Below are 24,902 nucleotides of genomic sequence, written 5' to 3'. Positions count from 1 at the left end.
ATGCGTGGTGAGAGATGAAGAGGGGGTGAGACTAAGACATTCCTTCAATTTTTCTCGCTAGATTTTCCTAATTTTTTACTCCAAACTCCCCCCTCTCCCCTCCACACCAAGATTTTTTCTAAAGAATTGGCCAGATGCGGTTCGAACCATTTTTTAAAAAGGGAAGTTGAAAACAAAAATGTCAAATGAATTTTTCATTGATTCGATTATATTTTTGGAATTTCTAGAGTTGATTTTTCCATTCTGGGAAATGTTTGAAAATTGCCGTAGCAGCTGTGAAAAATTAATACCTAATTCAAAATGAAAAACATCATTTTTTATGCAAGAAGTTGATTTTCATAGCTTCAAAATTTACAAATTTTCAAGTTTTCAGAAAATTTTATAGGTATTTATCATTGTTAAAAACATGAATATTGAATAAACGCCCGAGCGAAGCGAGGCCAAAAACTTTCGAGAATTCACAATTCCTGAGTAGTAAAACAGCATTATTTTTGATTTGAGGAGTACATAATATTTTTCTACCCTTTAAATCGGAGGCGGAACCCTCGAGATGTTTCCCTGAAAGATGGATATAGATTTTACAATGTCTTATATAACCTGAAACAAATTTATTCTAATATTGATTGAAAACAAAAACGAAAAGTGAATGTAACAGCTTATTGAATACATAAACGTAACACAAATATTAATAACATAAAATTAATATGTAAGGTAGAGTGGAGTAATTGCAAAATTGTGACCTCATCACTTGGTCACAACTCGCGGGGTTCAACTTGTCACTCCGTAGTAAACACATTTATCAAAGCATGTTGAAACCACTCATAAGTAAAGTAAGAGGTGTTTTTTAAAAAAATGTATGTAAAATAGAAAAAACTGTCGATTTATCTGAAATTTTCACGATTTAGGGTCATGAAGGATTAAAGTTTGCGGTAAAAGATATCGCAATTTGAAATTTTTTTAAAATTTTGGCCGTAAATTGCGTTTTTGCAATTACCCCAGAAAAAATCCTCTGATGCATTTGTGTTCATTTTTTATTTCTATTATCATTTTTTGCTATGTACTTTATTTTTGTATTTTTCTATGTTATTGCTTTGTACACAACTAATTCAGAATAAAGGCGTATTTTGATTTTAATTTTTTGAATGAGTTACATGTTAGGGAAGTGATTAACAATTTTACTGAATTTTAACATTATTGCTCCTTTTTAACGTTTTACTAATATATTTGGCGAAAAATGTGTTTCTTTTCTATGACGAGTTTTTTACATAAAAAACATCAGAAATGATCAATAGTTGATTTTTTGTTCATTTTAGCGAGTTTGAAAAAAAAGTAATTTTTCAACATTTTTTCACTCCCCTAAAAATTTTTTTTGGAAGTGGAAAAGTTATCGAATTTTTTACTGAATCAAGACCACGAATACATCAAAAGTTAGCAAATGACACGTACATAGAATACAGTGAGTGTGTTGAAAATGCAAAAAATAAAAAAATGTAAAAAATATTGCCCACTTTTGCATTTACCCAAACATGGGGTAAATGCAAAAGTCGATTCTCAAATTTTAAAATTGCAATTTTCTCCACGATTTGTGGACAAAATTTTACCAAAAGTTTACCATTGATAGAGAACCACCTGCAGTATAAGTGGTACAAATTTCACGGAGCCCTCTCAAAGTGTTACTAATCAAAAAGTGCTTTGCAATTACCCCACTGTACCTTAAAGCGCATTTTGAAGTCCTAATCTACAATATCACTACCAGGATGATTCATCTCGAAAACCCGCAATTTTTAAAATTTTCTTATCAATGTTTAACAGAGCATCCTTGAAACTTTCATTGTCCAAGAATTCGATAATTCCAGTGGTGTGAGTGGGTTTTGTATTCGAAGTCTCAGGTCCATCTGCAGTCGCTACCTCAGTTTCATCTGTTTGTAGTGTAAAATCCAAGTCTCCATTGATCTTCAAGAACGACAAACCCAGTTCTCTGAGTAGATTTTCATTCGTTTCAAGCGAACAGGTGTATATGCAGCCTCCAGCCTCGTATGTTTTTACTTGACGGTTTTTTTCGCATAAATAATCTTGGTCGCATTTCTTTTGAGTGTGCTGCGTTACTAAAATGATGGCGTTATCAGCATCATCCATAATAACTCTCCAAAACGAATCAACAGGTGGAGCATCTTGTATCACTTTTTGACGCGTACCTGAGTACAAATTCAACGGCATGTTTTTCTGTATAGGTAGGGAAAATTTCATTCAATGAAGTTCAAAATCTGATATCAATTGTGTAACATGAATAAATCAGTATTTTACTTTATAACTGTATAGTCTAATGTACCAATCAGCTCTTATCACGCCTTTGAATAAATCTTTATTTCTAGTGATGGCAGTATAGTTGAAAAGAAAGTAAGTTGTCCGTTTCCACGGATCACTTGGCATATCATCAAGTCCCACAAACTGATATTTATAGTTCTTCTGCACAGAATTCGGATTTATTGGAAAAATCCGTTGCAAATTAATAAAACAGAAATTGGACGAACAGTAATATTAAACCTTTCCCTACTAATTACCTACTTGGCTCCTAAGTTTGGCTATTGAAAACTCTGAAGGGGCCACATCACTCGCCCGCATTAGTCATTGAATAAAAAAATACAAAAAAAAATGGTGTTTCAATTTTTTAAAAAAAGTTCAAGAATTTTGAAGCAAAATTTTTCAATTGTAGCCTAAATGTTGGTAATGTGAGTCTCAATACCTACATTGGGGTGGTGGAGGTGGTAAGGGGTATTTATAGTTACAGGATTATTACATTCCTAAAGTTGGGAGGGGGGGTAGATTTAGTTTGAGAGGTTGTTTTGTTTTTTTTTTTTGATTTTTCAATCTAGCTCCTCCTCAATCAAATCAAATATGTCTAATGAATAATTCGAGATATCGGGATGGATGTCATAGCTTACCATGTCCAAAAGAGAATCTATAGTGCTCAAATTGGAATCCAAAATCGATTCGTGATAGTGCCAAAACCTAAATGTTGCATGTTCATTAGGTTCTCTTATTATACCCATAAACAACAGATCTGGTGATTCGATACGGTGAATCGAGTATAGTGTAGCTTCTTTGTCTTCGATGTTTGAATAGCATATTTTATACGTGGATAAAAACTTGATATCCTGCATTCGTTTCGAATTTAAAAGAACATAACTTAAATCGGTCAATGCAAAAAAATGGTGTGCAAATGGTATAAATAATATTCATCCATATTAATTCATATCGTAAATTACCTTTCCTTCATCGTCGTTTGATACCTAAAAGTAGATAACAGTAAAAAATATTGTTAAAATGTTAGAATATTAGCTATAAAATGTTATATTCTTGTAGATAATTTACCGGATATCCGATTTCATACATGTCTGCATCCAATTGGTTGCAATGGTTTACGAGATCATCACTGTTTTCTTCAACTTTATTAATCGAGGGTTGGAACTTTCGCGAACTGCACAACGTGTCTCGGTTTGTGTACTCGTACAGAAAAAGTAGCGTACTTTCTTTAGTGGTCAAAACACGAGTTTTCCAATCCTTTTCCAATTGTAATTGTTTTTCTCCTTGTGCGGGGCACGCAATCATCATTTCTTCTTTAGGGCCATTTTCGTCTTCGGAATCATCGTAACTATAACTGACATACGAGTGATATGTGCTTGGTTTATATGCGTGAGGTATCGCAAGTTGTAGAGACGAGTTGTTCTTTTTTATCACTGCTAATGGGATTCCTTGGTACTCTCGGAGCATCACAGCTTCCTCTGAAATGTTCGTCAAATTGTAGGTAATCATTTATAGTGTAGGTATTCGAATAGGAGACATTTTTCACTCACTCAATGAGACAGCTTCTTGGACGAGCTTAAAAATCGTCCAACTGGCTAGTGAAATGTGTACCAAGTTCATTGCAAAGTTACGGAAATACATCGTTGATTCTCAATAGAAATATGGCCTGTGTGAACTGAATGTTCAATGTAGGATTTCTGATTATTTTATATCAATTTTCAACGATCGTTCGATGTGTGGCAATGCGAAATGAAATCATCGCAATAATCATAAATCTGTCGTAGTATTTTCATAGATGAATACAGCTTTAGGTAGAATACATAAACAAGTCGCTACAAGCAACAGATGGAATACTCAAATTTTACGAAAACTTCGCCGCTACCGCCGATCGAGCAAACATCAAATGTGTTTAATTTACTCGTCAGATGTATGTACTTTGCATGATGTACGACTGTACAAGTACACACATAACATCCTACGTACCTGCGATGTGTGTGGCTGGTATGCGTTTCAAACGAACGTTTATCGTTAGAAATATTCTGAACAAAAATTGTATTTGAAAAGTGTGCCTTGAAAACGACCTAAATGTTGGTTCAATCTTTGAAACAGTTCGAGCATAGACCACAAATCGATTATTGGCCGCCTAAATCGATTTTCACTTCTTCTCGAGGAATTTTAAAATCCAAGGGATCTCGAAGATCTCGCTGAAAGATAGAGCACCACTAAAAATTGCGAAATTTTAACTGTTAGGGTGGGGAAGGGAGGGCCCAGATAGAATACAGCCATTCGTGCAAATATATTCTGGTAAAAAAAAACTGACTTGAGGTGTTGGGCTGAAAATTGGCTCGATTGTAGATAAATCCTTCAACCCTTAAAGGACCAGGAAAATCCTACGATGTTATGAAAAAATGCTTTCAATTTCCTGAATAAGATCATCACAAGTATCACTTTTACTCACAGTTCACTCCCCCCCCCCCAGTCTCTTGAAGCCACCTCGATAATGATAGGATTAATTTGATTATCCTCCAAAATCAAGGAAGCAAAAATCCGACTTGGGTCAATCTTGGAACTGAATGATATAAGGTGCACCGCGCCGGTGGAATTTGGAATTCGGGGTAAGTTAGAAAACTTGCTCTAGCGCCTAGAGGTTTATATCTGGCGAAGTGCCACTAAAGGTGACTTGAGGGTACTACCCCTACTTCATCACGGCATAAAAATTTTCGCGATTCAGTTTCATTTTAGATGTCTTTGGTTCAATTGTATTTTGTTGTTGTTTTGAACTTGTTTCGAATTTGGTCTAAAATACAGACTTTTTATTTCTTAGTTTTTCGCATATAGCGGACGAACCGTGCGTCCTAGTGAAAATCTGATGAGAGTGGTCTCAAAGAGAATTAAATTTTCTACAATATTGGTGCTGTGCAATTTTTCTAGAAATCGCCGTTTGTGATCTACGCCTCTGCAAAGTTTAGCCTGTTCTGACTAGTCAGAACAGTTTATATTTTATTCCACTGAGCGAAAGCTACTGTGTCAATCGCGCTCAAATTTTCACCATAGGTTAAGAACTCTTATGAGAACCTACATAATAAATTTGATCCATATTGGTTCATTAGAAGGGGAGTAACAGCTGGTCAAAGTTGAAATTGCGAAAAATCATTCCGACTTGCCCGGGTGCACCTTAGTTTCATTAGATGTAATGAATGAGTGAAAGCATAATTCCAAGGAATACCTCACCCCTTTTTGGGGGACAAACATTGATAAAAATTGGTATAAGATACAGGGACCCATGCTCCACTTTTGTAGGAACCCCTATTGATAGTTGAGCTTTCACAAAATGAATCAAGAATAGTATGTGCAGGGTGGACCAGAACGTTTTTTTTTTTTACAAATTTGATGAACTTGTTTCGAAAAAAAAAAAAAAAAAAAAAAAACAGAAAAAACAGAGCATGAATACGCGGAGTACATCATACGGAAATATTCTCAAGTAGGCTTGAAATGACAGAAACAAAAATTAAAAGGAACACGAATGCTCTTAATGGGACATATCGCACCTCGGGAGTAATAAGGTCACATCTGAAAAAAGTGAAATTTTTCAGGAGAGTGATTTTCTTTTTTTTAAAAACTTGATTCATTATTTTTATCAACTTATAATTAATTGTGAGGAATGAATAGCACCTCATCTTAAAGATCTGGTATCCTACCTTCATTTAGCATAAGAACACTTTGAAAAATAGAATCTTAAAGAGGAAATATTTCAATGTTTGGAAAACATTTTGAGTTATAACCTATCATTAAAGTTGATGTGGAGGCGAAAGGAAGCGTCCAAAAAAATTTCATGATAACAAAGTTGTAGAGTATTAAATTTCCAATCGACATAATGTCGTTAGTTTTTTTCCAGAGTGTTTAGTTTTTGAGTTTTTCTCAAAAAACTAAAATTTCATGATATGTGCAAATTCATTTTTCTGAAAAGTGATCAATTTAAAAAAAATTTCCATTTGGTACAAACCAGTAAAAAATGCACTCCTTGTGACTATTTCTAACTGACAAACATTCAAAACAATCAAAACTATTTGTTAACACTTTGTATGTGTTACCGTTAATGTGTTTACTCCAGGTAATGTATGAAATAACTAGTTATTCCATACATTACCTGAGAAAGTGTGAAATTGAATTTTTTTCTACACTTTACCTAGTTATTTCATACATGCACTAGGTATGCATCGTTAAAGTATGAAATCAATGAATGAACTGTGATAAAGTAAGAAATGAAGTTTAATTCACAGCTAGAACAGGGTGTCCCGCCACAGAATAACCTCCAAGCCCCAGGGGCAGATTTTTGGCCACCCAAAAAAAAGTTTTTTTCATCTTGTACCTACTTTACTTTCAACATTATACCATTGAGCAACCATGATAGGTAGAGTGTTGAGGTTTGCGGGGCTCGATAGCAAATTCAACGTAGAATTTTTTGATATGGCTAATAACTGCGCTAGATGAATAGGAAGAGTTGTACCAAGCAAAATAATTGGAAAAACATGTTCAAAAATTGGAATTTTTTTGTTTTTGTAAAGAAACCTAAAAAAAAATATAAAAATTTCCCTCATGACATATTTTTTTCATCAGTTGCCTTGAATTGAAAAAGTGTGACATTTTTGGTACCGCAAACCCCCGCTTCTCCATCTCAATTTGTAAAAAAGTTTCACCACTTTCAATGCTGAACAAAAACTTGGAAAAATTCAAAAATTTCATTTTTTTAGTCTCATTTAAAGATCTGGTGCAGTAATTTAGCCACATCAAAAAATTCTACGTGAAATTTGCTATCAAGCCCAGCAAAACTCAATTTTTAACAGTTCATTTAATGATTTAACTAATCACACCTCGCTATTTCATAGAATAACTAGATTCTTCATACATTACCTAGATAAACTATGAACAATTTACTTGCATTAAGTACTTTTTCGTTAATGTATGAAATAACTAGTTATTTCATACATTACCTGGAGTAAACACATTAACGGTAACATATGTACGAAATTTGCTCAAAGAAGGTGGAGTTTTTTGAGATGTACCCTTAACTCCAAACAACTTGCAATGTTGTTGAGATTTCGATTTAGGCCATTTGCGTTTTTTACAATATCTAGATAATGTACCCAACTCAAAGTGTAATTTTTGGTTGAGGGGGGTCATACAAACCCCAAAAATGCAAAAACATCAAAATCAATTTTTTTTGAGATGTGACCTTATTACTCCCGAGGTGCGATATGTTCAGAAAATCTACAATCCACCCATCAAATCTGTTTAAGCAACTTTTGACAAAAAATACAACTATATTTTGCAATTCTGCCACAAAAGTGTCCTCTTCAAGCAGAAAAAATGATAATTTTTGCAGTTTTGATAAGAAAAGAGCTCTTTTGCAATTTTGGTTAAATTTTTAATTTTTTCAAAAAAAAAAAACCATTTTGTACTATTTACAATTTTTTTTTTGAAAGCAGGTATTTTTTCTGTGATTTTGCAAAAATAGAAAAAAATCACCTCTACATATTTGGCAATTTTTACCAAAAAATAAACTATATTTTGCAGATTTGCCAAAAATAAATCTGTTTCCACAAAACAATTTTTCGAAAGCAGATCTTTTTTCTGTGATTTTACAAAAATATAAAAAATTACCTCTACATATTTGGCAATTTTTACCAAAAAAATAGAACTATATTTTGCAAATTTGCCAAAAATAAATCTGTTTTCATTTGGCAAAAAACAAGATTTATTTGTATTTTTCTAAATTTTACCCAAAAAAAGAATTCTGATGCAAAAAAGGACTTCATTTGCAATTTTGGTAGAAAGCAGAATTTGTTTACAATTTAGGCGAATCAGACCCTCGTTTTTACGATTTTTTTACAACTCAGCCAGTCAGCCTCAAAAAAAATTGTTTTACAATAAAATTCAAGCAGAAAATGGGATTTTTCCAAAGTTTTGGCAAAAAAGTATATTGCATTGCCAAAATAGGTCTGTTTTTCAATTCTGGCGAAAAAAATTTCGCAATTTTTGCAAAGAAAGACTGGCTATTTTGCAATTCTGATCAAAAATATTGTCAAAAAAATAAATAAATCTGTTTTTGCAATTTAAAAAAAAACTAGACAGCTGCGCCAAGCGCAGCTGTAACAGTGTGCGTAGCCTCTTTAGTTAGAAAAGCACAACCCGATTTTGAAAAAAAAGCACAACAAAATTTCAAAAAAAGGCGCAACTTCGAAAAAGCACAACGCGACTTCAAAATGAGCACAATGCGATTTTGAAAAAAAAGCACAACATGCGATTTTGAAAAAAAAGCACAACACAATTTTGAAAAAAAGTACCACAAATTTAGAACGAGATTTTAAGAACGCAACCGTGATTTAAAAAAAAGCACATCGCGAATTTGAAAAAAAGGCACAACGCGATTTTTAAAAAAAGCACAACGCGATTTTAGAAAGAAAAGCACAACGTGATTTTGAAAAAAAAGCACAACGCGATATTGAAAAAAAGCACAACATGATTTTCAAAAAAAGCTCAACGCAATTTTCAAAAAAAGCACAACACAATTTCGGAAAAAAAGCACAACCTGATTTCAAAAAAAAGCACAACGCGATTCTGAAAAAAAAGCACAACGCGATTGCGTTTTTGGAAATAAAGCACAATACGATTTAGGAAAGAAAATCACAACGCGATGTTTAAAAAAAAGCACAACGCAAACTTTGAAAAAAAGCACAACGCAAATTTTGGAAGAAAAGGACACGATTTCAAAAAAAGCACAAAGCGAACTTCAAACAAAAAGCACAACGCAATTTTGGAAAAAAAAGCACAACGTGATTCTTAAAAAAAGCACAACTCGATTCTCAAAAAAAAGCACAACACGATTTTGGAAGAAAAGCACAACGCAATTTCAGAAAGAAAAGCACAACGCGATTTTCAAAGAAAAAGCACAACGCAAATTTTGGAAAAAAAAGCACAACGCAATTCAGAAAAAAATGCACAACTCGTTTTTGAAAATAAAGCACAACGCGATTCCGAAAAAAAGCACAACACGATTTAGGAACGAAAAGCACAACGCGGTTCAGAAAAAAAGCACAATTTTGAAAAATAGCACAATGCGATGTTTAAAAAAAAGCACACGCAAACTTTGAAACAAAAGCACAACGCAAATTTTGGAAAAAAACGACGCGGTTTTTTAAAAAAAAGCACAACGCGACTTCGTAAAAAAAAAAGCACAACACCATTATGGAAAAAAGCACAACCCAATTTCGAAAAAATGCACAACGGAAGCTTCGAAAAAACGTACAACGCGAATTTTAGAAAAAAAAGCACAACGCAATTTTGAAAAAAAGCACAACCCGATCTCAAAAAAAAGCACGATGGAAGCTTCGAAAAAAAACACAACGCGAATTTTAGAAAAAAAAGCACAACGCAATTTTGAAAAAAAAAAACAACGTGACTTTGTAAAAAAAAGCACAATGCGATTTCGGAAAAAAGCACAACGCGATTTTTTAAAAAAGTACAACGGACGCTTCAAAAACAACGCGATTTCCGAGAAAAGCACAACGTGATTTTGGAAAGAAAAGCACAACGCGATTTTAAAACAAAAAACACAACGCGATTTCGGGAAAAAAGGACAACACAATTTTGGAGAAAACGCAGTTTTTTTTAAAAAAAAGCACAACGCGACTTTGTAAGAAAAAGCACAACATAATTTTGGAAAAAAGCACAACGCGAATTTTTGAAAAAAAGCACAGCACGAATTTGAAAAAAAGCACAACGCGATTTTAAAAACAGCACAACGCAAATTTGCAAAAAAAAGCACAGCGCGAATTTGCAAAAAAGCACTACACAATTTTGAAAAAAAGCACTACACAATTTTGAAAAAAAGCACAACGGAATTTTGAAAATGAAAACCCGATTTCGAAAAAAAAGCACAACGCGATTGCGAAAAAAGCACAACAAGCACAACGCAAATTTGAAAAAAGCACAACTTGAATTTGAAAAAAAGCACAACGCAATTTTGAAAAAAAGCACAATGCAATTTCAAAAATGAAAACGCGATTTTGAAAAAAAAGCACAACACAATTTTGAAAAAAAAACAACGCGATTTTGAAAAAAAGCACAACGCAATTTTGAAAAAAGCACTACACGATTTTGAAAAAAAATCACAATGCAATTTCAAAAATGAAAACGCGATTTCGAAAAAAAAGCACAACATGATTTTGAAAAAAAGCACCACACGACGCGATTTCAAAAAAAAACACAACGCAATTTTGAAAAAAAAAACAAAAAAAACGTGATTTCGAAAAAAAACGCAACGCAATTTTGAAAAAAGCACTACACGATTTTGAAAAAAGCACAATGCAATTTCAAAAATGAAAACGCGATTTCGAAAAAAAAGCACAACATGATTTTGAAAAAAAGCATCACACGATTTTGAAAAAAAAGCACTACACGATCTTGAAAAAAAGCACAACGCGAATTTGAAAAAAAGCACAACGTGATTTCAAAAAAAAAACAATTCGGAAAAAAAAGCACAACGCGATTCCAAAAAAAGCACAACGCGATTTCAAAAAAAAGCACAACGCGATTTAAAAAAAAAACACGACGCGATTTTAAAAAAAGCACAACACGATTTTGAAAAAAAAGCACAACGCGATTCCGAATACACTATGCTATTCTAAAAGCTCCAGAGCACAACGCGATATATCACGAAAGCATAATGCAACTCCAAAAGTACTGAGTGAGTGAGAGAACCTCTTAGGAGCACAGCAAAATTACAAATGACTGGTGGGGTTTGATTTAGAAAGGATAACCACCTGCTTTCAGCATCTAGGTACTGAACAAGTGTAAATGAAACACCTGCAGGTGTTCTAAAATGGTGGGTTTTGATTTAGAAAGGGTAACCACCTGCTTTCGGCATGTAGGTACTGAATGTGTGTAAATGAAACACCTGCAGGTGTTCTAAAATGGTGGGTTTTGATTCAGAAAGGGTAACCACCTGCTTTCGGTGAAATATAACACCACAGGGGGTCGGCTTCCCTTTGATAAAAATTTGAAAACTGAACAATAGAAAAGATTTTAGAACCCCTGTGGTGTTACATAAATTTCGAAATTAAAACCGATGTCGGCTTCACGTTTGATAAAATATAACACCACAGGGGGTCCGCTTCCCTTTGATAAAAATTTGAAAACTGAACAATAGAAAAGATTTTAGAGCCCCTGTGGTGTTACATAAATTTCGAAATTAAAACCGATGTCGGCTTCACGTTTGATAAATATAACACCACAGGGGGTCGGCTTCCCTTTGATAAAAATAATTTCGAAATTTATCTGACATCGGCTTTGCTTTTGTCGGCTTCGCGCTTTTGATATGGCCCTTTTCCCCTTTTTATTCTTTTTTTGGCACAAATTTTCGTAATTAATTGCAATTACTCAAGAAGCTAATTGAGTAATTGCAATTATAATTACGGCGTTGAATACCTCATGTCAAGCCGCATCTACGTAAAGAAATTTCAAAAAAATCGGCCCATCCATCTAAGAGAACATTCGTCCCAAAGAATTTTTCCAGTTTCAGAACGAAACCAATAGTGTGCTACGCACACTAAAAAAAAACAGGTCATCTTTAACGATTTTTCTAAAATATCACTTTTTTTCAGCAACTTCTGTCAAAAAATACAACTACGTATTTTACAATTCTGTCAAAAAATAGGACTATTTTGCAAATTTGACAAAAAAATAAGTTTTTTTTTCAATTTTGGACTAAAAACACTACGAAGAACGCTACATAACCTAACCTGGAAAAGAAAAAAAAAACCAAATGAAATCCAAACCGAACACACGCAATTATTTCATTCTTTTTTTCGCCACACCAGCTGAATCTTTCATTCAGCATCCCAGGTTCGTCATTATTTCGGCATTTTTCGCCCACTAATTCCCTCGTCTATAAATCCTAAAAGTAATCCGCGTTTCTTCCAAAGCTCTGCGAGTAAAAAAAGAAAAAAAAATCTACTTTCAACTCGATAGGGTAGGTACCTCTACCTACCTACGCTGCCTGCAAAAAAAAATAATTCCCAACTTGCCAATTCGATTGATGGATACGTACGCGAATAAAATCACATTTAAAAACATCATCTCCACGTCCACGTCCTCGTTGCTCGTCGTCTTCGCAACTGCGTAGGAAATGTTTTCTTTCTATTCACGTAAAATGGTAAAATGGCCGTTTGGTACGCGGCTCCGCATTCCGCAGCTAATTAAAATTCTAACATGTTTCGAATTACAAAATGATTTCGACTATTCGTGTATCTTCTCTCCTTTTGTACGTACGTATGTAACAGCGAAACGAAAAGGATATGGAGGAAGGGTCAGCAGCACTCAGCGTATAGATAGGTAAACACGCGTACATACCTATACAACATAATACACCGGTTCTTCGGCAAACTTGCGTGTATGAAAAGAGGCAAAAAATATCCGGTATCCTTTTGCTAAAGCCCATCGCAGGTATTCAATTCGTTCAACTGACAAAAAGAAGCCTCTCGCTTGGCGAAGTATAAGCACCCTCTCTCCCCCTCTGTCTCGAAGGAGCTTTTTAATCCTTGTTTCTGGAGTCCAAGCTCGTCGTCGTCGTCTTTCTATCTCTTTCGCTTTCTTTATCAGAGTATTTCTCTTCTCAGCGAATGCGAATTACGTACGTAACTTACGTCTGCGTAAAGAGGAGTATTTCTTCGTCGTCGCTCCGTAGACCATGGAAAGCGACTGAGGGAGCGAGTCACCCTATAAATAACGTACTCTCTAAATTTGAAGCAGTGAAAATTCACTGCTTAGCAGTCACGACATTTTGCCTTTTTAAAAGCAGTGGTTTTTTACTGCCAAACAGTAGAAAATCTACTGAATTGGTCAGTAAAAAAAAATTTTGACTGACCGATTCAGTATTTTTTTACTGTTTTGCAGTAAAAAACCACTGCTTTTAAGAAGGCAAAATGTCGTGACTGCTAAGCAGTGAATTTTCACTGCTTCAAATTTAGAGAGTAGAATACTTCGTTACAAAAACTTTTTCCGTCTTACAATTACGATTTCCCGCTAATTTTCAGGTTTTATTTGTACGCTACTTAATTCTTTTACGAGAGTCGAATACTTTTGTAATTAAACTTTAATCCCGCCCGGCACGAGTTCTATTCTATTTTGCGACCGACTCGAACTCGACTCGACTCGTCGTATACTTACCCGGCCATAGTCTACGTCTCCGATATACATTTTTTATAGTTTACGTATACTTGTAAATTAATTAGAGATATTACGAAAGTGAAAAAGAAAAAGTAAAAAAGCGAGCAGCGCGGATAAATAAGACGAAATTTATTTATCTATACGTACGTTTACGTATATATCTCATCCGCGCATTTATCTGCTGCTGAATTTGAAAAAAAAAGCTTCTCCTAGCACGACCAACTTTTGCATCGCGGTTGGTTCCTGTGCGTCCTTTACCTCCTGCTATTCATCAAAAGGCAAATCGCGCATTGTTTACACGAGATTATAGCATGTATTTCATGTACCGTCGTTCGAAAGTCAACATTTTCGTGTTTTTTTTTCAGCTGTAACGCGATAAAAAAATACAATAATTTATTCGAATATTTTTTTCATACCCTTTTCGTTTTGATTTATGGAGAAATAGAGGAAAAAAGGACTAAAAAAAAACTCCCAGCGTTGAAGGCGGTGTTTTTTCGTATAGATCTCTGGACAACTGCAGTGAAATAAGTTTTATCGGAAATGTGAAAAGAATTTGGAAACTTTCTTCTCGGCGAGTCTGCTTTTCTGATCGAGGTAGCAAGATTTTCAGAGTTCATCATTTATAGTCCGGCATATGACAATAGGAGTAATTGCACCCCCCCCCCCGGCCGATCCTACCGGGACAACTTTCTTCTTAAAGGGGACATCCTAAGGAACATTTTAAAGCAAACTTGCCCAAAAAAAAGTTGGCCTTACTTACAAAATGGCGGCCATTTTGATTGACAGGTCAGCCAAAATTGCAAATTTTGCGTTTCAACATAGGACTTGCACGAAAATTTTTCCAACCTTACAAAGGTAGATTGAAAGATCATGCAAAAATTTATCACCTGTCCAAATTTCAAGTGCTAAAGTACGTTTTTCGATTTTTGGTGAATTTTTAAAAATCCAATTTAGGTCAAAAATGAGAAAAAAAATCAAAATTTTACCAAATTGACCAAGAAAGCTGAAGTTTGGGATATACCCTATTTTCGACATGCCAAATCGATTAGAAACCGTTTCAACCCGTTTTGAGCAGTTCTGGAGCCTCCAGCAGATTTTTGAAACTCGAAATTCCCACAAAATTGCATCAAATTGGATTTGTAAAGCTGAAATTTATTCTAAAAACTAATTTCAATACGCTACGAAGTACTGCAGGTGAATTTCAAGTCGTTTTGGAGTCTCCAGCGACTTTTTGAAAATTCCTGAAGCCTCCAGCAGATTTTTGAAACTTTAATTTTTCACAAAATTTCATCAAATGGAGATGGAAAGCTGAAATTTACTCTACACTCCAATTTTAACACCCCATGAAGACGACTTCAGGTGGGTTTAGGTCATTTTAGAGCCTCCAGCGACTTTTTGGAAAATTACTGGAGCCTCCAGTAGATTTTTGAAACTTGAAATTTCCCTAAAATTTCATCAAACTGAGATGGAGAGTCGAAATTCATTCTGCAAACTAATTTCAATACGCTACGAAGTTGACTGCAGGAGGATTTCAAGTCGTTTTGGAGCCTCCAGCGACTTTTTGAAACGTTATATGGCGTTTTTTTGGAAAATTGAAATTTCCTAAAAGTAGCTGGAAGCTTCAAAACCGTTTGAAACCACCATGTAGTCTCAGGGTGTCTAACAAAATTTCTCCGAAGAAATGCAGTACTTTTACAGTACCTTTTGCATTACCTTATTTTTTTTATCCAGCTTACACCGACCCCCCCCCCCTCAAGAAAAAAAATATATTTTTGAACCGGCTGGAATTTGTCGATAAAATTTTTTCAAGTATTAATTTAACAAGTGTTGCCATCTTTTAAGGTACAAAATGAACTTTTTTTTTTTTAAATTTTCACCAATTAATTCATTTTGAGGTTTTTAAAAAATTTTAAATGAATGATTTTGAGAAAAAATACAGTACTTTTCAGGCAAAATGCAGTACTTTGCAGTACTTGCAGTACCGAGGATTTCAATGCAGTACTTTTACAGTACTTGCTAGACACCCTGAGTCTGCGAAGTAAATTTCAGCTTGCCAACTCCATTTGATAAATTAATGTTGCGGGAATTCCAAGTTTCAAAAATCTACTGGAGGCTTCAGTAATTTTCAAAAAAGTCGCTGGAGGCTCCAAAACGACTTAAACCCACCTGAAGTCGTCTTCGGAGGGTGTTAAAATTGGAGTATAGAGTAAATTTCAGCTTTCCATCTCCATTTGATGAAATTTTGTGAAAATTTAAAGTTTCAAAAATCTGCTGGAGGCTTCAGCAATTTTCAAAAAGTCGCCGGAGGCTCCAAAACGACTTGAAATCAACCTGCAGTCGACTTCATAGCGTATAGAAATTAGTTTGCAGAATGAATTTCGGCTTTCCAACTCCACTTGATGGAATTTTGTGGGAATTTCGAGTTTCAAAAATCTGTTAGAGGCTCCAGAACTGATCAAAACGGGTTGAAACCGTTTCCAATCGATTTGGCATGTCGAAAATAGGGTATAACCCAAATTTCAGCTTTCTTGGTCAATATGGTAAAATTTTGTTTTTTTCCCTCATTTTTGGCCTAAATTCGATTTTCAAAAATTCACCAAAAATCGAAAAACGTACTTTAGCACTTGAAATTTTGACAGGTGATAAATTTTTGCATGATATTTCGATCTACCTTTGTAAAGTTTGAAAAAGTTCGTGCAAGTCCTATGTTGAAACGCAAAATCTGCGATTTCGGCTGACCTGTCAATCAAAATGGCCCCCATTTTGTAAGTAAGGCCAACTTTTTTTTTTGGCAAGTTTGCTTTAAAATGTTCCTTAGGATGTCCCCTTTTAGAAAAAAGTTGTCTCGGAGGATTGACGGTGGAGAGGGGGCGGGTGCAATTACTCCTATTGTCATATGCCGGACTAAAAGTTGTATTTTATTTTTTAATTTTCAACGAATTTTTGAAAATTGAAAATGGCCTCTGTCCCTCTGTATTAGCCATAAATCAGAAATCTAATCCAACTTTGAGGAAATTGAAGTGAAACGCTATTTAACGTTTTATCGTCCGAATATTTCGTTATGTGCGCATGTACGAGTATGGTTGAAGATATTAACAACGATTCATTTAGAAAAATTGACAACAAAATACGAGGGGTCAGATAGATCAAATGAAAATGAAATCCGAGAACTTTATGTTGCAGCTCAGCAAAAAAACGCATTTTAATTCGCTCCGAATACCGCGTATCGTAATCCTATACCGAGAATCAATCATAAAAAGTGCTTTTCAGTTTTCACCCTCTAAAAGCTTCCTTTTACTCGGCGTCAAATGAGCCTGTATAATGAACTACGAGTATGAATACCCAACACAAACATTCCTATCTTTGAGTTCAGTTCAACTTTCTTAAAATCTACGTAAAACTGTTATTAGACTTCTAACTTGTACGAGACCCTTGCTGAAAATAAGACAAAATTAATCTTCTATTACGGAAAAGCAACGTACACAGATAAACTATACAGTGAATCTTCTCAGCGAACGTTTAGCAGTCGCACTCAGCATTCAGCATTCGAATCAGAACCAACTTCCCTACATCCTTCTTTTACATCCAACTGCACTGAACTTTCAAAAACGTCCCTTCTTTTACACAATAACCACACTCGTTCATACGTACAATAATAATATCGCTGATGCGAATACATTTTTTTTAAATCTGCATACTGCATAATTCGCGAAACGTGAAAATCACAAGTAAAAGGTTCGAGGTGAAAATTCTCCCACATGTGTTTTGACTTTTAAGAGAGATATACCCCTTCACTAGAACCGCTTGGCAACCCACATCGGCACAGCACAAATCGTTGCTCTTCAATACGGTAGCCCACTATGGCTGGTATGCATTACGAGCTACCTATTATAGGTAGAGGTGCTTTTCATTTCTGGTGCGTTGAATTTTTAATATAACGATAAACTTTTCCTCTCCTCTACAACGATGATCCCTCGGCATCGTAATGGTAAATATATACCTTTACAATAGCTGAGGGTTGAGGGTTGCAGTTAAACCGTTTACGTACGCATATTCTGCAGTATTCACCCATATATGGGTACAGGGTGCCAAATTAGGAATAACTGTATCTCTTCTACATAGTAGGTGAACAGTCTCTTCTTTCTACCTTTTTTTTCTCTCTCCTCTCCTTTTTACGAGCTCGTAAATATTTTACAGGGCTTGTTGAACCTTTCACGAACACACCGATATATACGCTACTTTGAACCGTTTAGTACACTTATGTACGTTACGTACCGTATACATTACATATCATACTCTATACTCATTTATAAACTGGAATCTCTCGTTTTTTTAATAGTTTGAAAAACACCCTAAAAGTACACATAACGAGTAGGACGACCGACAACAGCACACATTGCACTGCAGCATTCCCACACACGACGACCAACAACGATGCCATTGAACGTTCAACATGCTTCAATACGTACGGTGGCGTAATTGCATCTCAACTTCGAGATGCTAAACGACTATACTACAGCAATAAACTATAAATTTTTGTTCAATAAGATGGTTGTTTAATGACAGAATCGTAAACGTCTATCATAAAGTATTTAATTTTTCTTCAGAAACACTTTCAAACCAAGCTAGATTGAAATATCATGTCCCAAAATCACCCTAATATCAAATTTTGAGGGGGAAAATTTCTTTTTCGAATTTTTGAAAATGTAAAAAAATTCAAAAAAGCTGTTTCGAGGAAAATTTTTAAACTATTCCATGAAATATGCATTATCATTTCATTTTTTTTAAAAACAAAATTGAACTCCAACACACGGGGCCCAGACATACTCACTCAATTTTTTGAAAAAAAAACAACCAACAACAACAACAAGTTTAGCAACATTAAGAATCGATGTTTTTTCGCATGGAGTTTACTTTTCGGCTTTCAAAATGCTAGAACCAATTTAAAAGATTTTTTTCGAAATGTCAATTTTGAAAAAGAAAAAGAGAACAAGTCCAAAAATGAGAGCGAAAGCTTTGAAAATTTGTTATTCGGGAGGCATGCAAATTGCAAACGATACTTTTTATGTGAGAAGTTTATTTAATTTTCACTTTGAAAATTTTAAAGTTGAATAATATTTTTTTTTAGAAATTACGATTTTGAAAAAAAAACAAGCCCCAGCAAAGCAAGGGCAAAAGCTTGAGAAAATGTGTATTCCACGTTCTCCCACCCCCCCCCCCCCAACAATCCTCCAAATTTCTTGAAAATTGAAAAATTGCGTAGTTCATAGTTTATTAGGTTTTTGGGAGTGCTAAATACAAAATATCGAATCATTTTTTCGATTCATTTGGCGAGCTTTGAAAAAAAGTTCAAGTCAACTTTGAACTTTTGACATTTCGGCGAATATTCTGGAAATTGCTCTCAATGACCTTTGAAATACTGTACAAAAAGCAGCAGTCTCAAGCCATTGAATTCCAAAATTGTACAATGTGACGTAAAATTTCATTTGCTGAAAGAAAATAACTTATCCCATTGTACCTCAAAGGACGAGGGAGGGCCGATGATGGCCATTTTCGTTCTATTCTCAATATGAGGAACCTAGAAACGAGTTTTATTGAGCGAATGCGGAGGACTCGAACCTAAAACTGAGCGGATTAGACATGGAATTATTCAGCTTTGAAAATTGAAAGAACCGAATTTAAAATGTCGTTCGATTTGTCGAATGGTCTTCGATTTCTAACCAAAATACCATCGGCGAAGAAATCGATGAAAAAAAAACCACCTAACCGAGAAAAAAATCAATTGCCTAGTAATGGGTGAAAATTCTTATAAGCTTCTCGGCGCGATGCTCGTCGATTGCTTCATATATGCCGTGAAAGCAGCAGAGAGAGCATTGTAAACCGAACAAAAAAGAAAACGAAACGATCAATGTTGTATATATAAAGTCGATTTCGAACGCCATCGAAGTACCATCAACAACAACAAGAACAACGGCGACAATCGAAATAGCGTCGAAACAACAAACGAAAGCTCCTGCTCCTACTACGAAGACGACCACGACAACGAAATCGTAAAAAGAAGAAGATAATCGTAAAATCCGCAATTTGTACAATGGCACCTTCTTCATATTACTCGGGTCATCCGATGTACTACCGCGAACCGGTGGTACGGTCGACGAGCGGATCTTCGGGCAAAATAGCGCACGGCGAACAACCGCTGACGCCGCAAGTACGCCGCGAATCTCGTTCGATGAGCCGTCGAGGCAGCGCCGTCAGCCAACGTAGCCGCAGCAGTCACGTAGCGGCTGCTGGACTGGCGCCTGCGGCCAACAATGGCGGCGGCCACAACAACGTACGAAGAGCCAAAAGCGAAATCCGTCCGTCCGGTCAGCTGATACCTTCGAGACGTCAATCTTGCGCGAATCTGCAGCACGAGAAGCACTCGAGTCCGTCGTCGAAATCTGGAAAATCGGGACGCGACGCCGGTGTATCGTACGAGCACTATCATACGCCGGGTATGGACTCGAAACCGTATACGGGACGCGAACGATGCTACGATCAGCCAAAGAGGCACGTGAGGGCCGCCTGCCACGATAAATTCGTCTGGGATCACGGTAAATACAACCGAGACGACTGCGGTAGCGGAATCGTACCTAGACGGTTCAACTTCATGGGAAGTCGCAAAATCTGGTGCAAGACGCCGCTATCGATGTACCAGGCGACCATCGGCGAGCTGGGTAGGCAGATTTTATGCCGCGAGAAAGTCGTACCCCGAGATGTGAAACCGGAGCCGCCCTGCAACATCGCCGAATACATATTACCACCCTGCCGCGGATACTATCGTCGTTACGATTGCCTCAGACCGTGCGAAGAAGAGTACTCGAGTTTCAAGCAAGGCCACAAAACGTACAGAGACCGAGTCGCCCGATACTGGGAACCGTGCTTGACCCAGGACCAAAAGAATCACCTCGACGTGAACTCGTACGCCGGACACAACGTCTACCTGGGTATTCGCATGAGACGCAAGAACGTCGATATGCCGTGCTGGTGATAGCCGCCCGAACAAGCCTCTCTCATACCGCAAAAAGTTCGCGCTCTAAAACGATGATGGTTTTTTGTTTCTCCAAAAACCGTATCTGGTACACAGCACGATACTGCGATCGCCGAATACGTATACATGTTCCATCCGGGGCGATACAAACGAGTCCAGTTATGGTGGCCTTATTACCACATCATCTTCGAATCGGATTACCTACCTGCAGAAGGTAGTAATATTTTTTGTAAACGCGCGAAGCGAAACCTTTTTTCCGCTTATTAGTTTTACATCGAGAGGTTTTGTAGTTGAATAAAATATACGATTTAAGTGAATCTCGAGAGTGTTTTTAATCTACGATGGTGGAGGGTCTCTTGGTGTGAGCAGAAGAGGATTCAGTCTTGGCCTTGGTTTGAGGTTTGAGTACTGGAGGACTCAGAGAACATGTGGATGCAATTTGGTAGCTTGAATTGACCTCGATCAACTGTGGTCTAACAAGAGTAGATTTTAATCTTTCGTCTTGGAGAAGCTGCTAAGATTGATATGTAGGTATTTAGAAAACATGTGGATAAAAGTTGGTAGCTCGACTTGACCTCAACTAATCTTGATCCAAGTTCAGGAGGATTTTAATTCCGGAGGGTTTCCGGGTCAGATGAAGAACGAGATGGCTACCTCAAAAGACATGTAATACATGAAATTTGGTTGCTTGAATTGACCTCGAATAATGAGTAGATATGTGCAAGTACAACATTAATTACTTTAAAAGCACGTCTTCGAGAAATGTATGCCCCATCAAAAGGACACAAAAATGTCTTTTTGAGCCATAGAGATGAACCTCTCAGGCAATAAATTAGAAAATACGTAGTACTATCGAGATACTTTAATTGCCAAAGTTTTAGACCTCCACATTGAGTACTTTTTTTTTCGGATCACCATATTAACGTACCTTGTTTTATTTTCAATTGTTAACTATGGATCATCGCCACTCTTCTTATTTACAACTTAACTTCAACAACATAAATATAACAATCTTCTTTATAACTTAAAACTAAAAGGTAACTTCTCTGTCCAGTGGTTGGCAGCTCAGTTTCCTCTTTGTCCACTCTACTGCCAGCATCCTCTTCGCTAGTATTTTTGGTATTTGACTTGTCCGGTGGTGTTGTCACATTTGGGGTTTCTGCAAGCTCCGCTTCCTCTTCATCCGCTTCACTGCTTGATGTCATCTTTGGATTTGGTGTTGTTGACTGCTAGCTTGACTTCCTCTTTGTCCGCTTTGCTGCTGGGATCTTCTTCGCTGGTTTGATGAGAGACACTATGTGTCCTTGATAGGCCAGATCTCACTACTAGCTAGCTCCTACGCACCACTTTCACTTTGCACACCGTGTCTTCATGGTCAATGCTTTGCTGGTGAAGACTGAGAATGGTCTCCCTCCCTGTCCGGGCAGTTCACAGGGCCATTTGTGTAACATCAGGGCCTGCTTGAGCCAGTCTCTAGCTTCATTGTGTCTATAGGACACCTCCACACAATGTGAGGAGTATCTTCAGCTTTTCTGGTGTTGCATCTCAAGCAGGTAGGGGAGTCCCTCTTCATCTTACCAAAATAATCACAAATTTTATTTTATTTAAAATTTACGCGATTGATACGAGGACCTTTCTGCAAAAAAATCAACCACCTCCCCCTTCTCCAACTTCCCCTTCTCCTCAAACAGGGTGTCTAACAGTTCTGCTTGTTGTATCAGTCCTGCAGTTGTCCTGTTTTTTTGTGCTTTTATCAAAATGTCCTGTTTTTTTAAATCAGACTAAATTTTCCATTCATTTACTTTTTTGTGGAATTAAAATTTCGTCATTTTTCACATCTTACTGCTTGATAAAAAATAATATTGTGAATAGTCCTGAGCAGAAAGAAAAATGCAAATAATTTTCTTTTTTGAAAAAAAAATTGATAGGGTAAGTATTAGAGCTGAAAACAGCACTCGCTGACAGCGGATAACTACTGTATCCGTACTGTAAATTCTAGCTTCTTGCTAGTAGCTGGTAGCGAGTTGAAAAAATTTCACACCAGTTTACATTATAACATGTAACGAGTTGAATGCGTTGCCAGTGTACTGGCACTCCGTCATGTCATCATTGTCATCAAACATTGTCAAACGTCAATCACACATATGAACGACATGTGTCGAAGTGTAACTCCTCCCACTTACACATTATCAAGTTTTAGGGTCCGTTTTTGGTCTAACTAGAGTAGATTTTAATCTTTCGTCTTGGAGAAGCTGCTAAGATTGATATGTAGGTATTTAGAAAACATGTGGATAAAAGTTGGTAGCTCGACTTGACCTCAACTAATCTTGATCCAAGTTCAGGAGGATTTTAATTCCGGAGGGTTTCCGGGTCAGATGAAGAACGAGATGGCTACCTCAAAAGACATGTAATACATGAAATTTGGTTGCTTGAATTGACCTCGAATAATGAGTAGATATGTGCAAGTACAACATTAATTACTTTAAAAGCACGTCTTCGAGAAATGTATGCCCCATCAAAAGGACACAAAAATGTCTTTTTGAGCCATAGAGATGAACCTCTCAGGCAATAAATTAGAAAATACGTAGTACTATCGAGATACTTTAATTGCCAAAGTTTTAGACCTCCACATTGAGTACTTTTTTTTTCGGATCACCATATTAACGTACCTTGTTTTATTTTCAATTGTTAACTATGGATCATCGCCACTCTTCTTATTTACAACTTAACTTCAACAACATAAATATAACAATCTTCTTTATAACTTAAAACTAAAAGGTAACTTCTCTGTCCAGTGGTTGGCAGCTCAGTTTCCTCTTTGTCCACTCTACTGCCAGCATCCTCTTCGCTAGTATTTTTGGTATTTGACTTGTCCGGTGGTGTTGTCACATTTGGGGTTTCTGCAAGCTCCGCTTCCTCTTCATCCGCTTCACTGCTTGATGTCATCTTTGGATTTGGTGTTGTTGACTGCTAGCTTGACTTCCTCTTTGTCCGCTTTGCTGCTGGGATCTTCTTCGCTGGTTTGATGAGAGACACTATGTGTCCTTGATAGGCCAGATCTCACTACTAGCTAGCTCCTACGCACCACTTTCACTTTGCACACCGTGTCTTCATGGTCAATGCTTTGCTGGTGAAGACTGAGAATGGTCTCCCTCCCTGTCCGGGCAGTTCACAGGGCCATTTGTGTAACATCAGGGCCTGCTTGAGCCAGTCTCTAGCTTCATTGTGTCTATAGGACACCTCCACACAATGTGAGGAGTATCTTCAGCTTTTCTGGTGTTGCATCTCAAGCAGGTAGGGGAGTCCCTCTTCATCTTACCAAAATAATCACAAATTTTATTTTATTTAAAATTTACGCGATTGATACGAGGACCTTTCTGCAAAAAAATCAACCACCTCCCCCTTCTCCAACTTCCCCTTCTCCTCAAACAGGGTGTCTAACAGTTCTGCTTGTTGTATCAGTCCTGCAGTTGTCCTGTTTTTTTGTGCTTTTATCAAAATGTCCTGTTTTTTTAAATCAGACTAAATTTTCCATTCATTTACTTTTTTGTGGAATTAAAATTTCGTCATTTTTCACATCTTACTGCTTGATAAAAAATAATATTGTGAATAGTCCTGAGCAGAAAGAAAAATGCAAATAATTTTCTTTTTTGAAAAAAAAATTGATAGGGTAAGTATTAGAGCTGAAAACAGCACTCGCTGACAGCGGATAACTACTGTACCCGTACTGTAAATTCTAGCTTCTTGCTAGTAGCTGGTAGCGAGTTGAAAAAATTTCACACCAGTTTACATTATAACATGTAACGAGTTGAATGCGTTGCCAGTGTACTGGCACTCCGTCATGTCATCATTGTCATCAAACATTGTCAAACGTCAATCACACATATGAACGACATGTGTCGAAGTGTAACTCCTCCCACTTACACATTATCAAGTTTTAGGGTCCGTTTTTGGTCTAACTAGAGTAGATTTTAATCTTTCGTCTTGGAGAAGCTGCTAAGATTGATATGTAGGTATTTAGAAAACATGTGGATAAAAGTTGGTAGCTCGACTTGACCTCAACTAATCTTGATCCAAGTTCAGGAGGATTTTAATTCCGGAGGGTTTCCGGGTCAGATGAAGAACGAGATGGCTACCTCAAAAGACATGTAATACATGAAATTTGGTTGCTTGAATTGACCTCGAATAATGAGTAGATATGTGCAAGTACAACATTAATTACTTTAAAAGCACGTCTTCGAGAAATGTATGCCCCATCAAAAGGACACAAAAATGTCTTTTTGAGCCATAGAGATGAACCTCTCAGGCAATAAATTAGAAAATACGTAGTACTATCGAGATA

General features: G+C 36.4%; 2 protein-coding genes across 2 annotated transcripts in view; one reads left to right on the top strand and one right to left on the bottom strand.

The window, feature by feature from the left end:
• LOC135837960 (roundabout homolog 2-like) overlaps positions 1-24,902 on the top strand; it is a 638,803-nt gene that overhangs the window by 486,345 nt on the left and 127,556 nt on the right. The window lies entirely within an intron of this gene.
• On the bottom strand, positions 376-4,133 carry LOC135837913 (uncharacterized). Its single transcript, XM_065353355.1, has 6 exons — positions 3,855-4,133; positions 3,373-3,782; positions 3,267-3,290; positions 2,943-3,155; positions 2,305-2,466; positions 376-2,223 (listed from the first exon to the last, which is right to left on the bottom strand). Exons 1-6 carry the CDS (start codon positions 3,943-3,945, stop codon positions 1,750-1,752), a joined length of 1,374 nt encoding a protein of 457 aa, XP_065209427.1. The 5' UTR covers positions 3,946-4,133; the 3' UTR covers positions 376-1,749.

Source organism: Planococcus citri, chromosome 2 (genome assembly GCF_950023065.1).
Source record: "Planococcus citri chromosome 2, ihPlaCitr1.1, whole genome shotgun sequence".
NCBI lineage: Eukaryota > Metazoa > Arthropoda > Insecta > Hemiptera > Pseudococcidae > Planococcus > Planococcus citri.
Note: the sequence above shows the minus strand (reverse complement) of the source record. Positions and strands in the feature narration are given on the sequence as shown.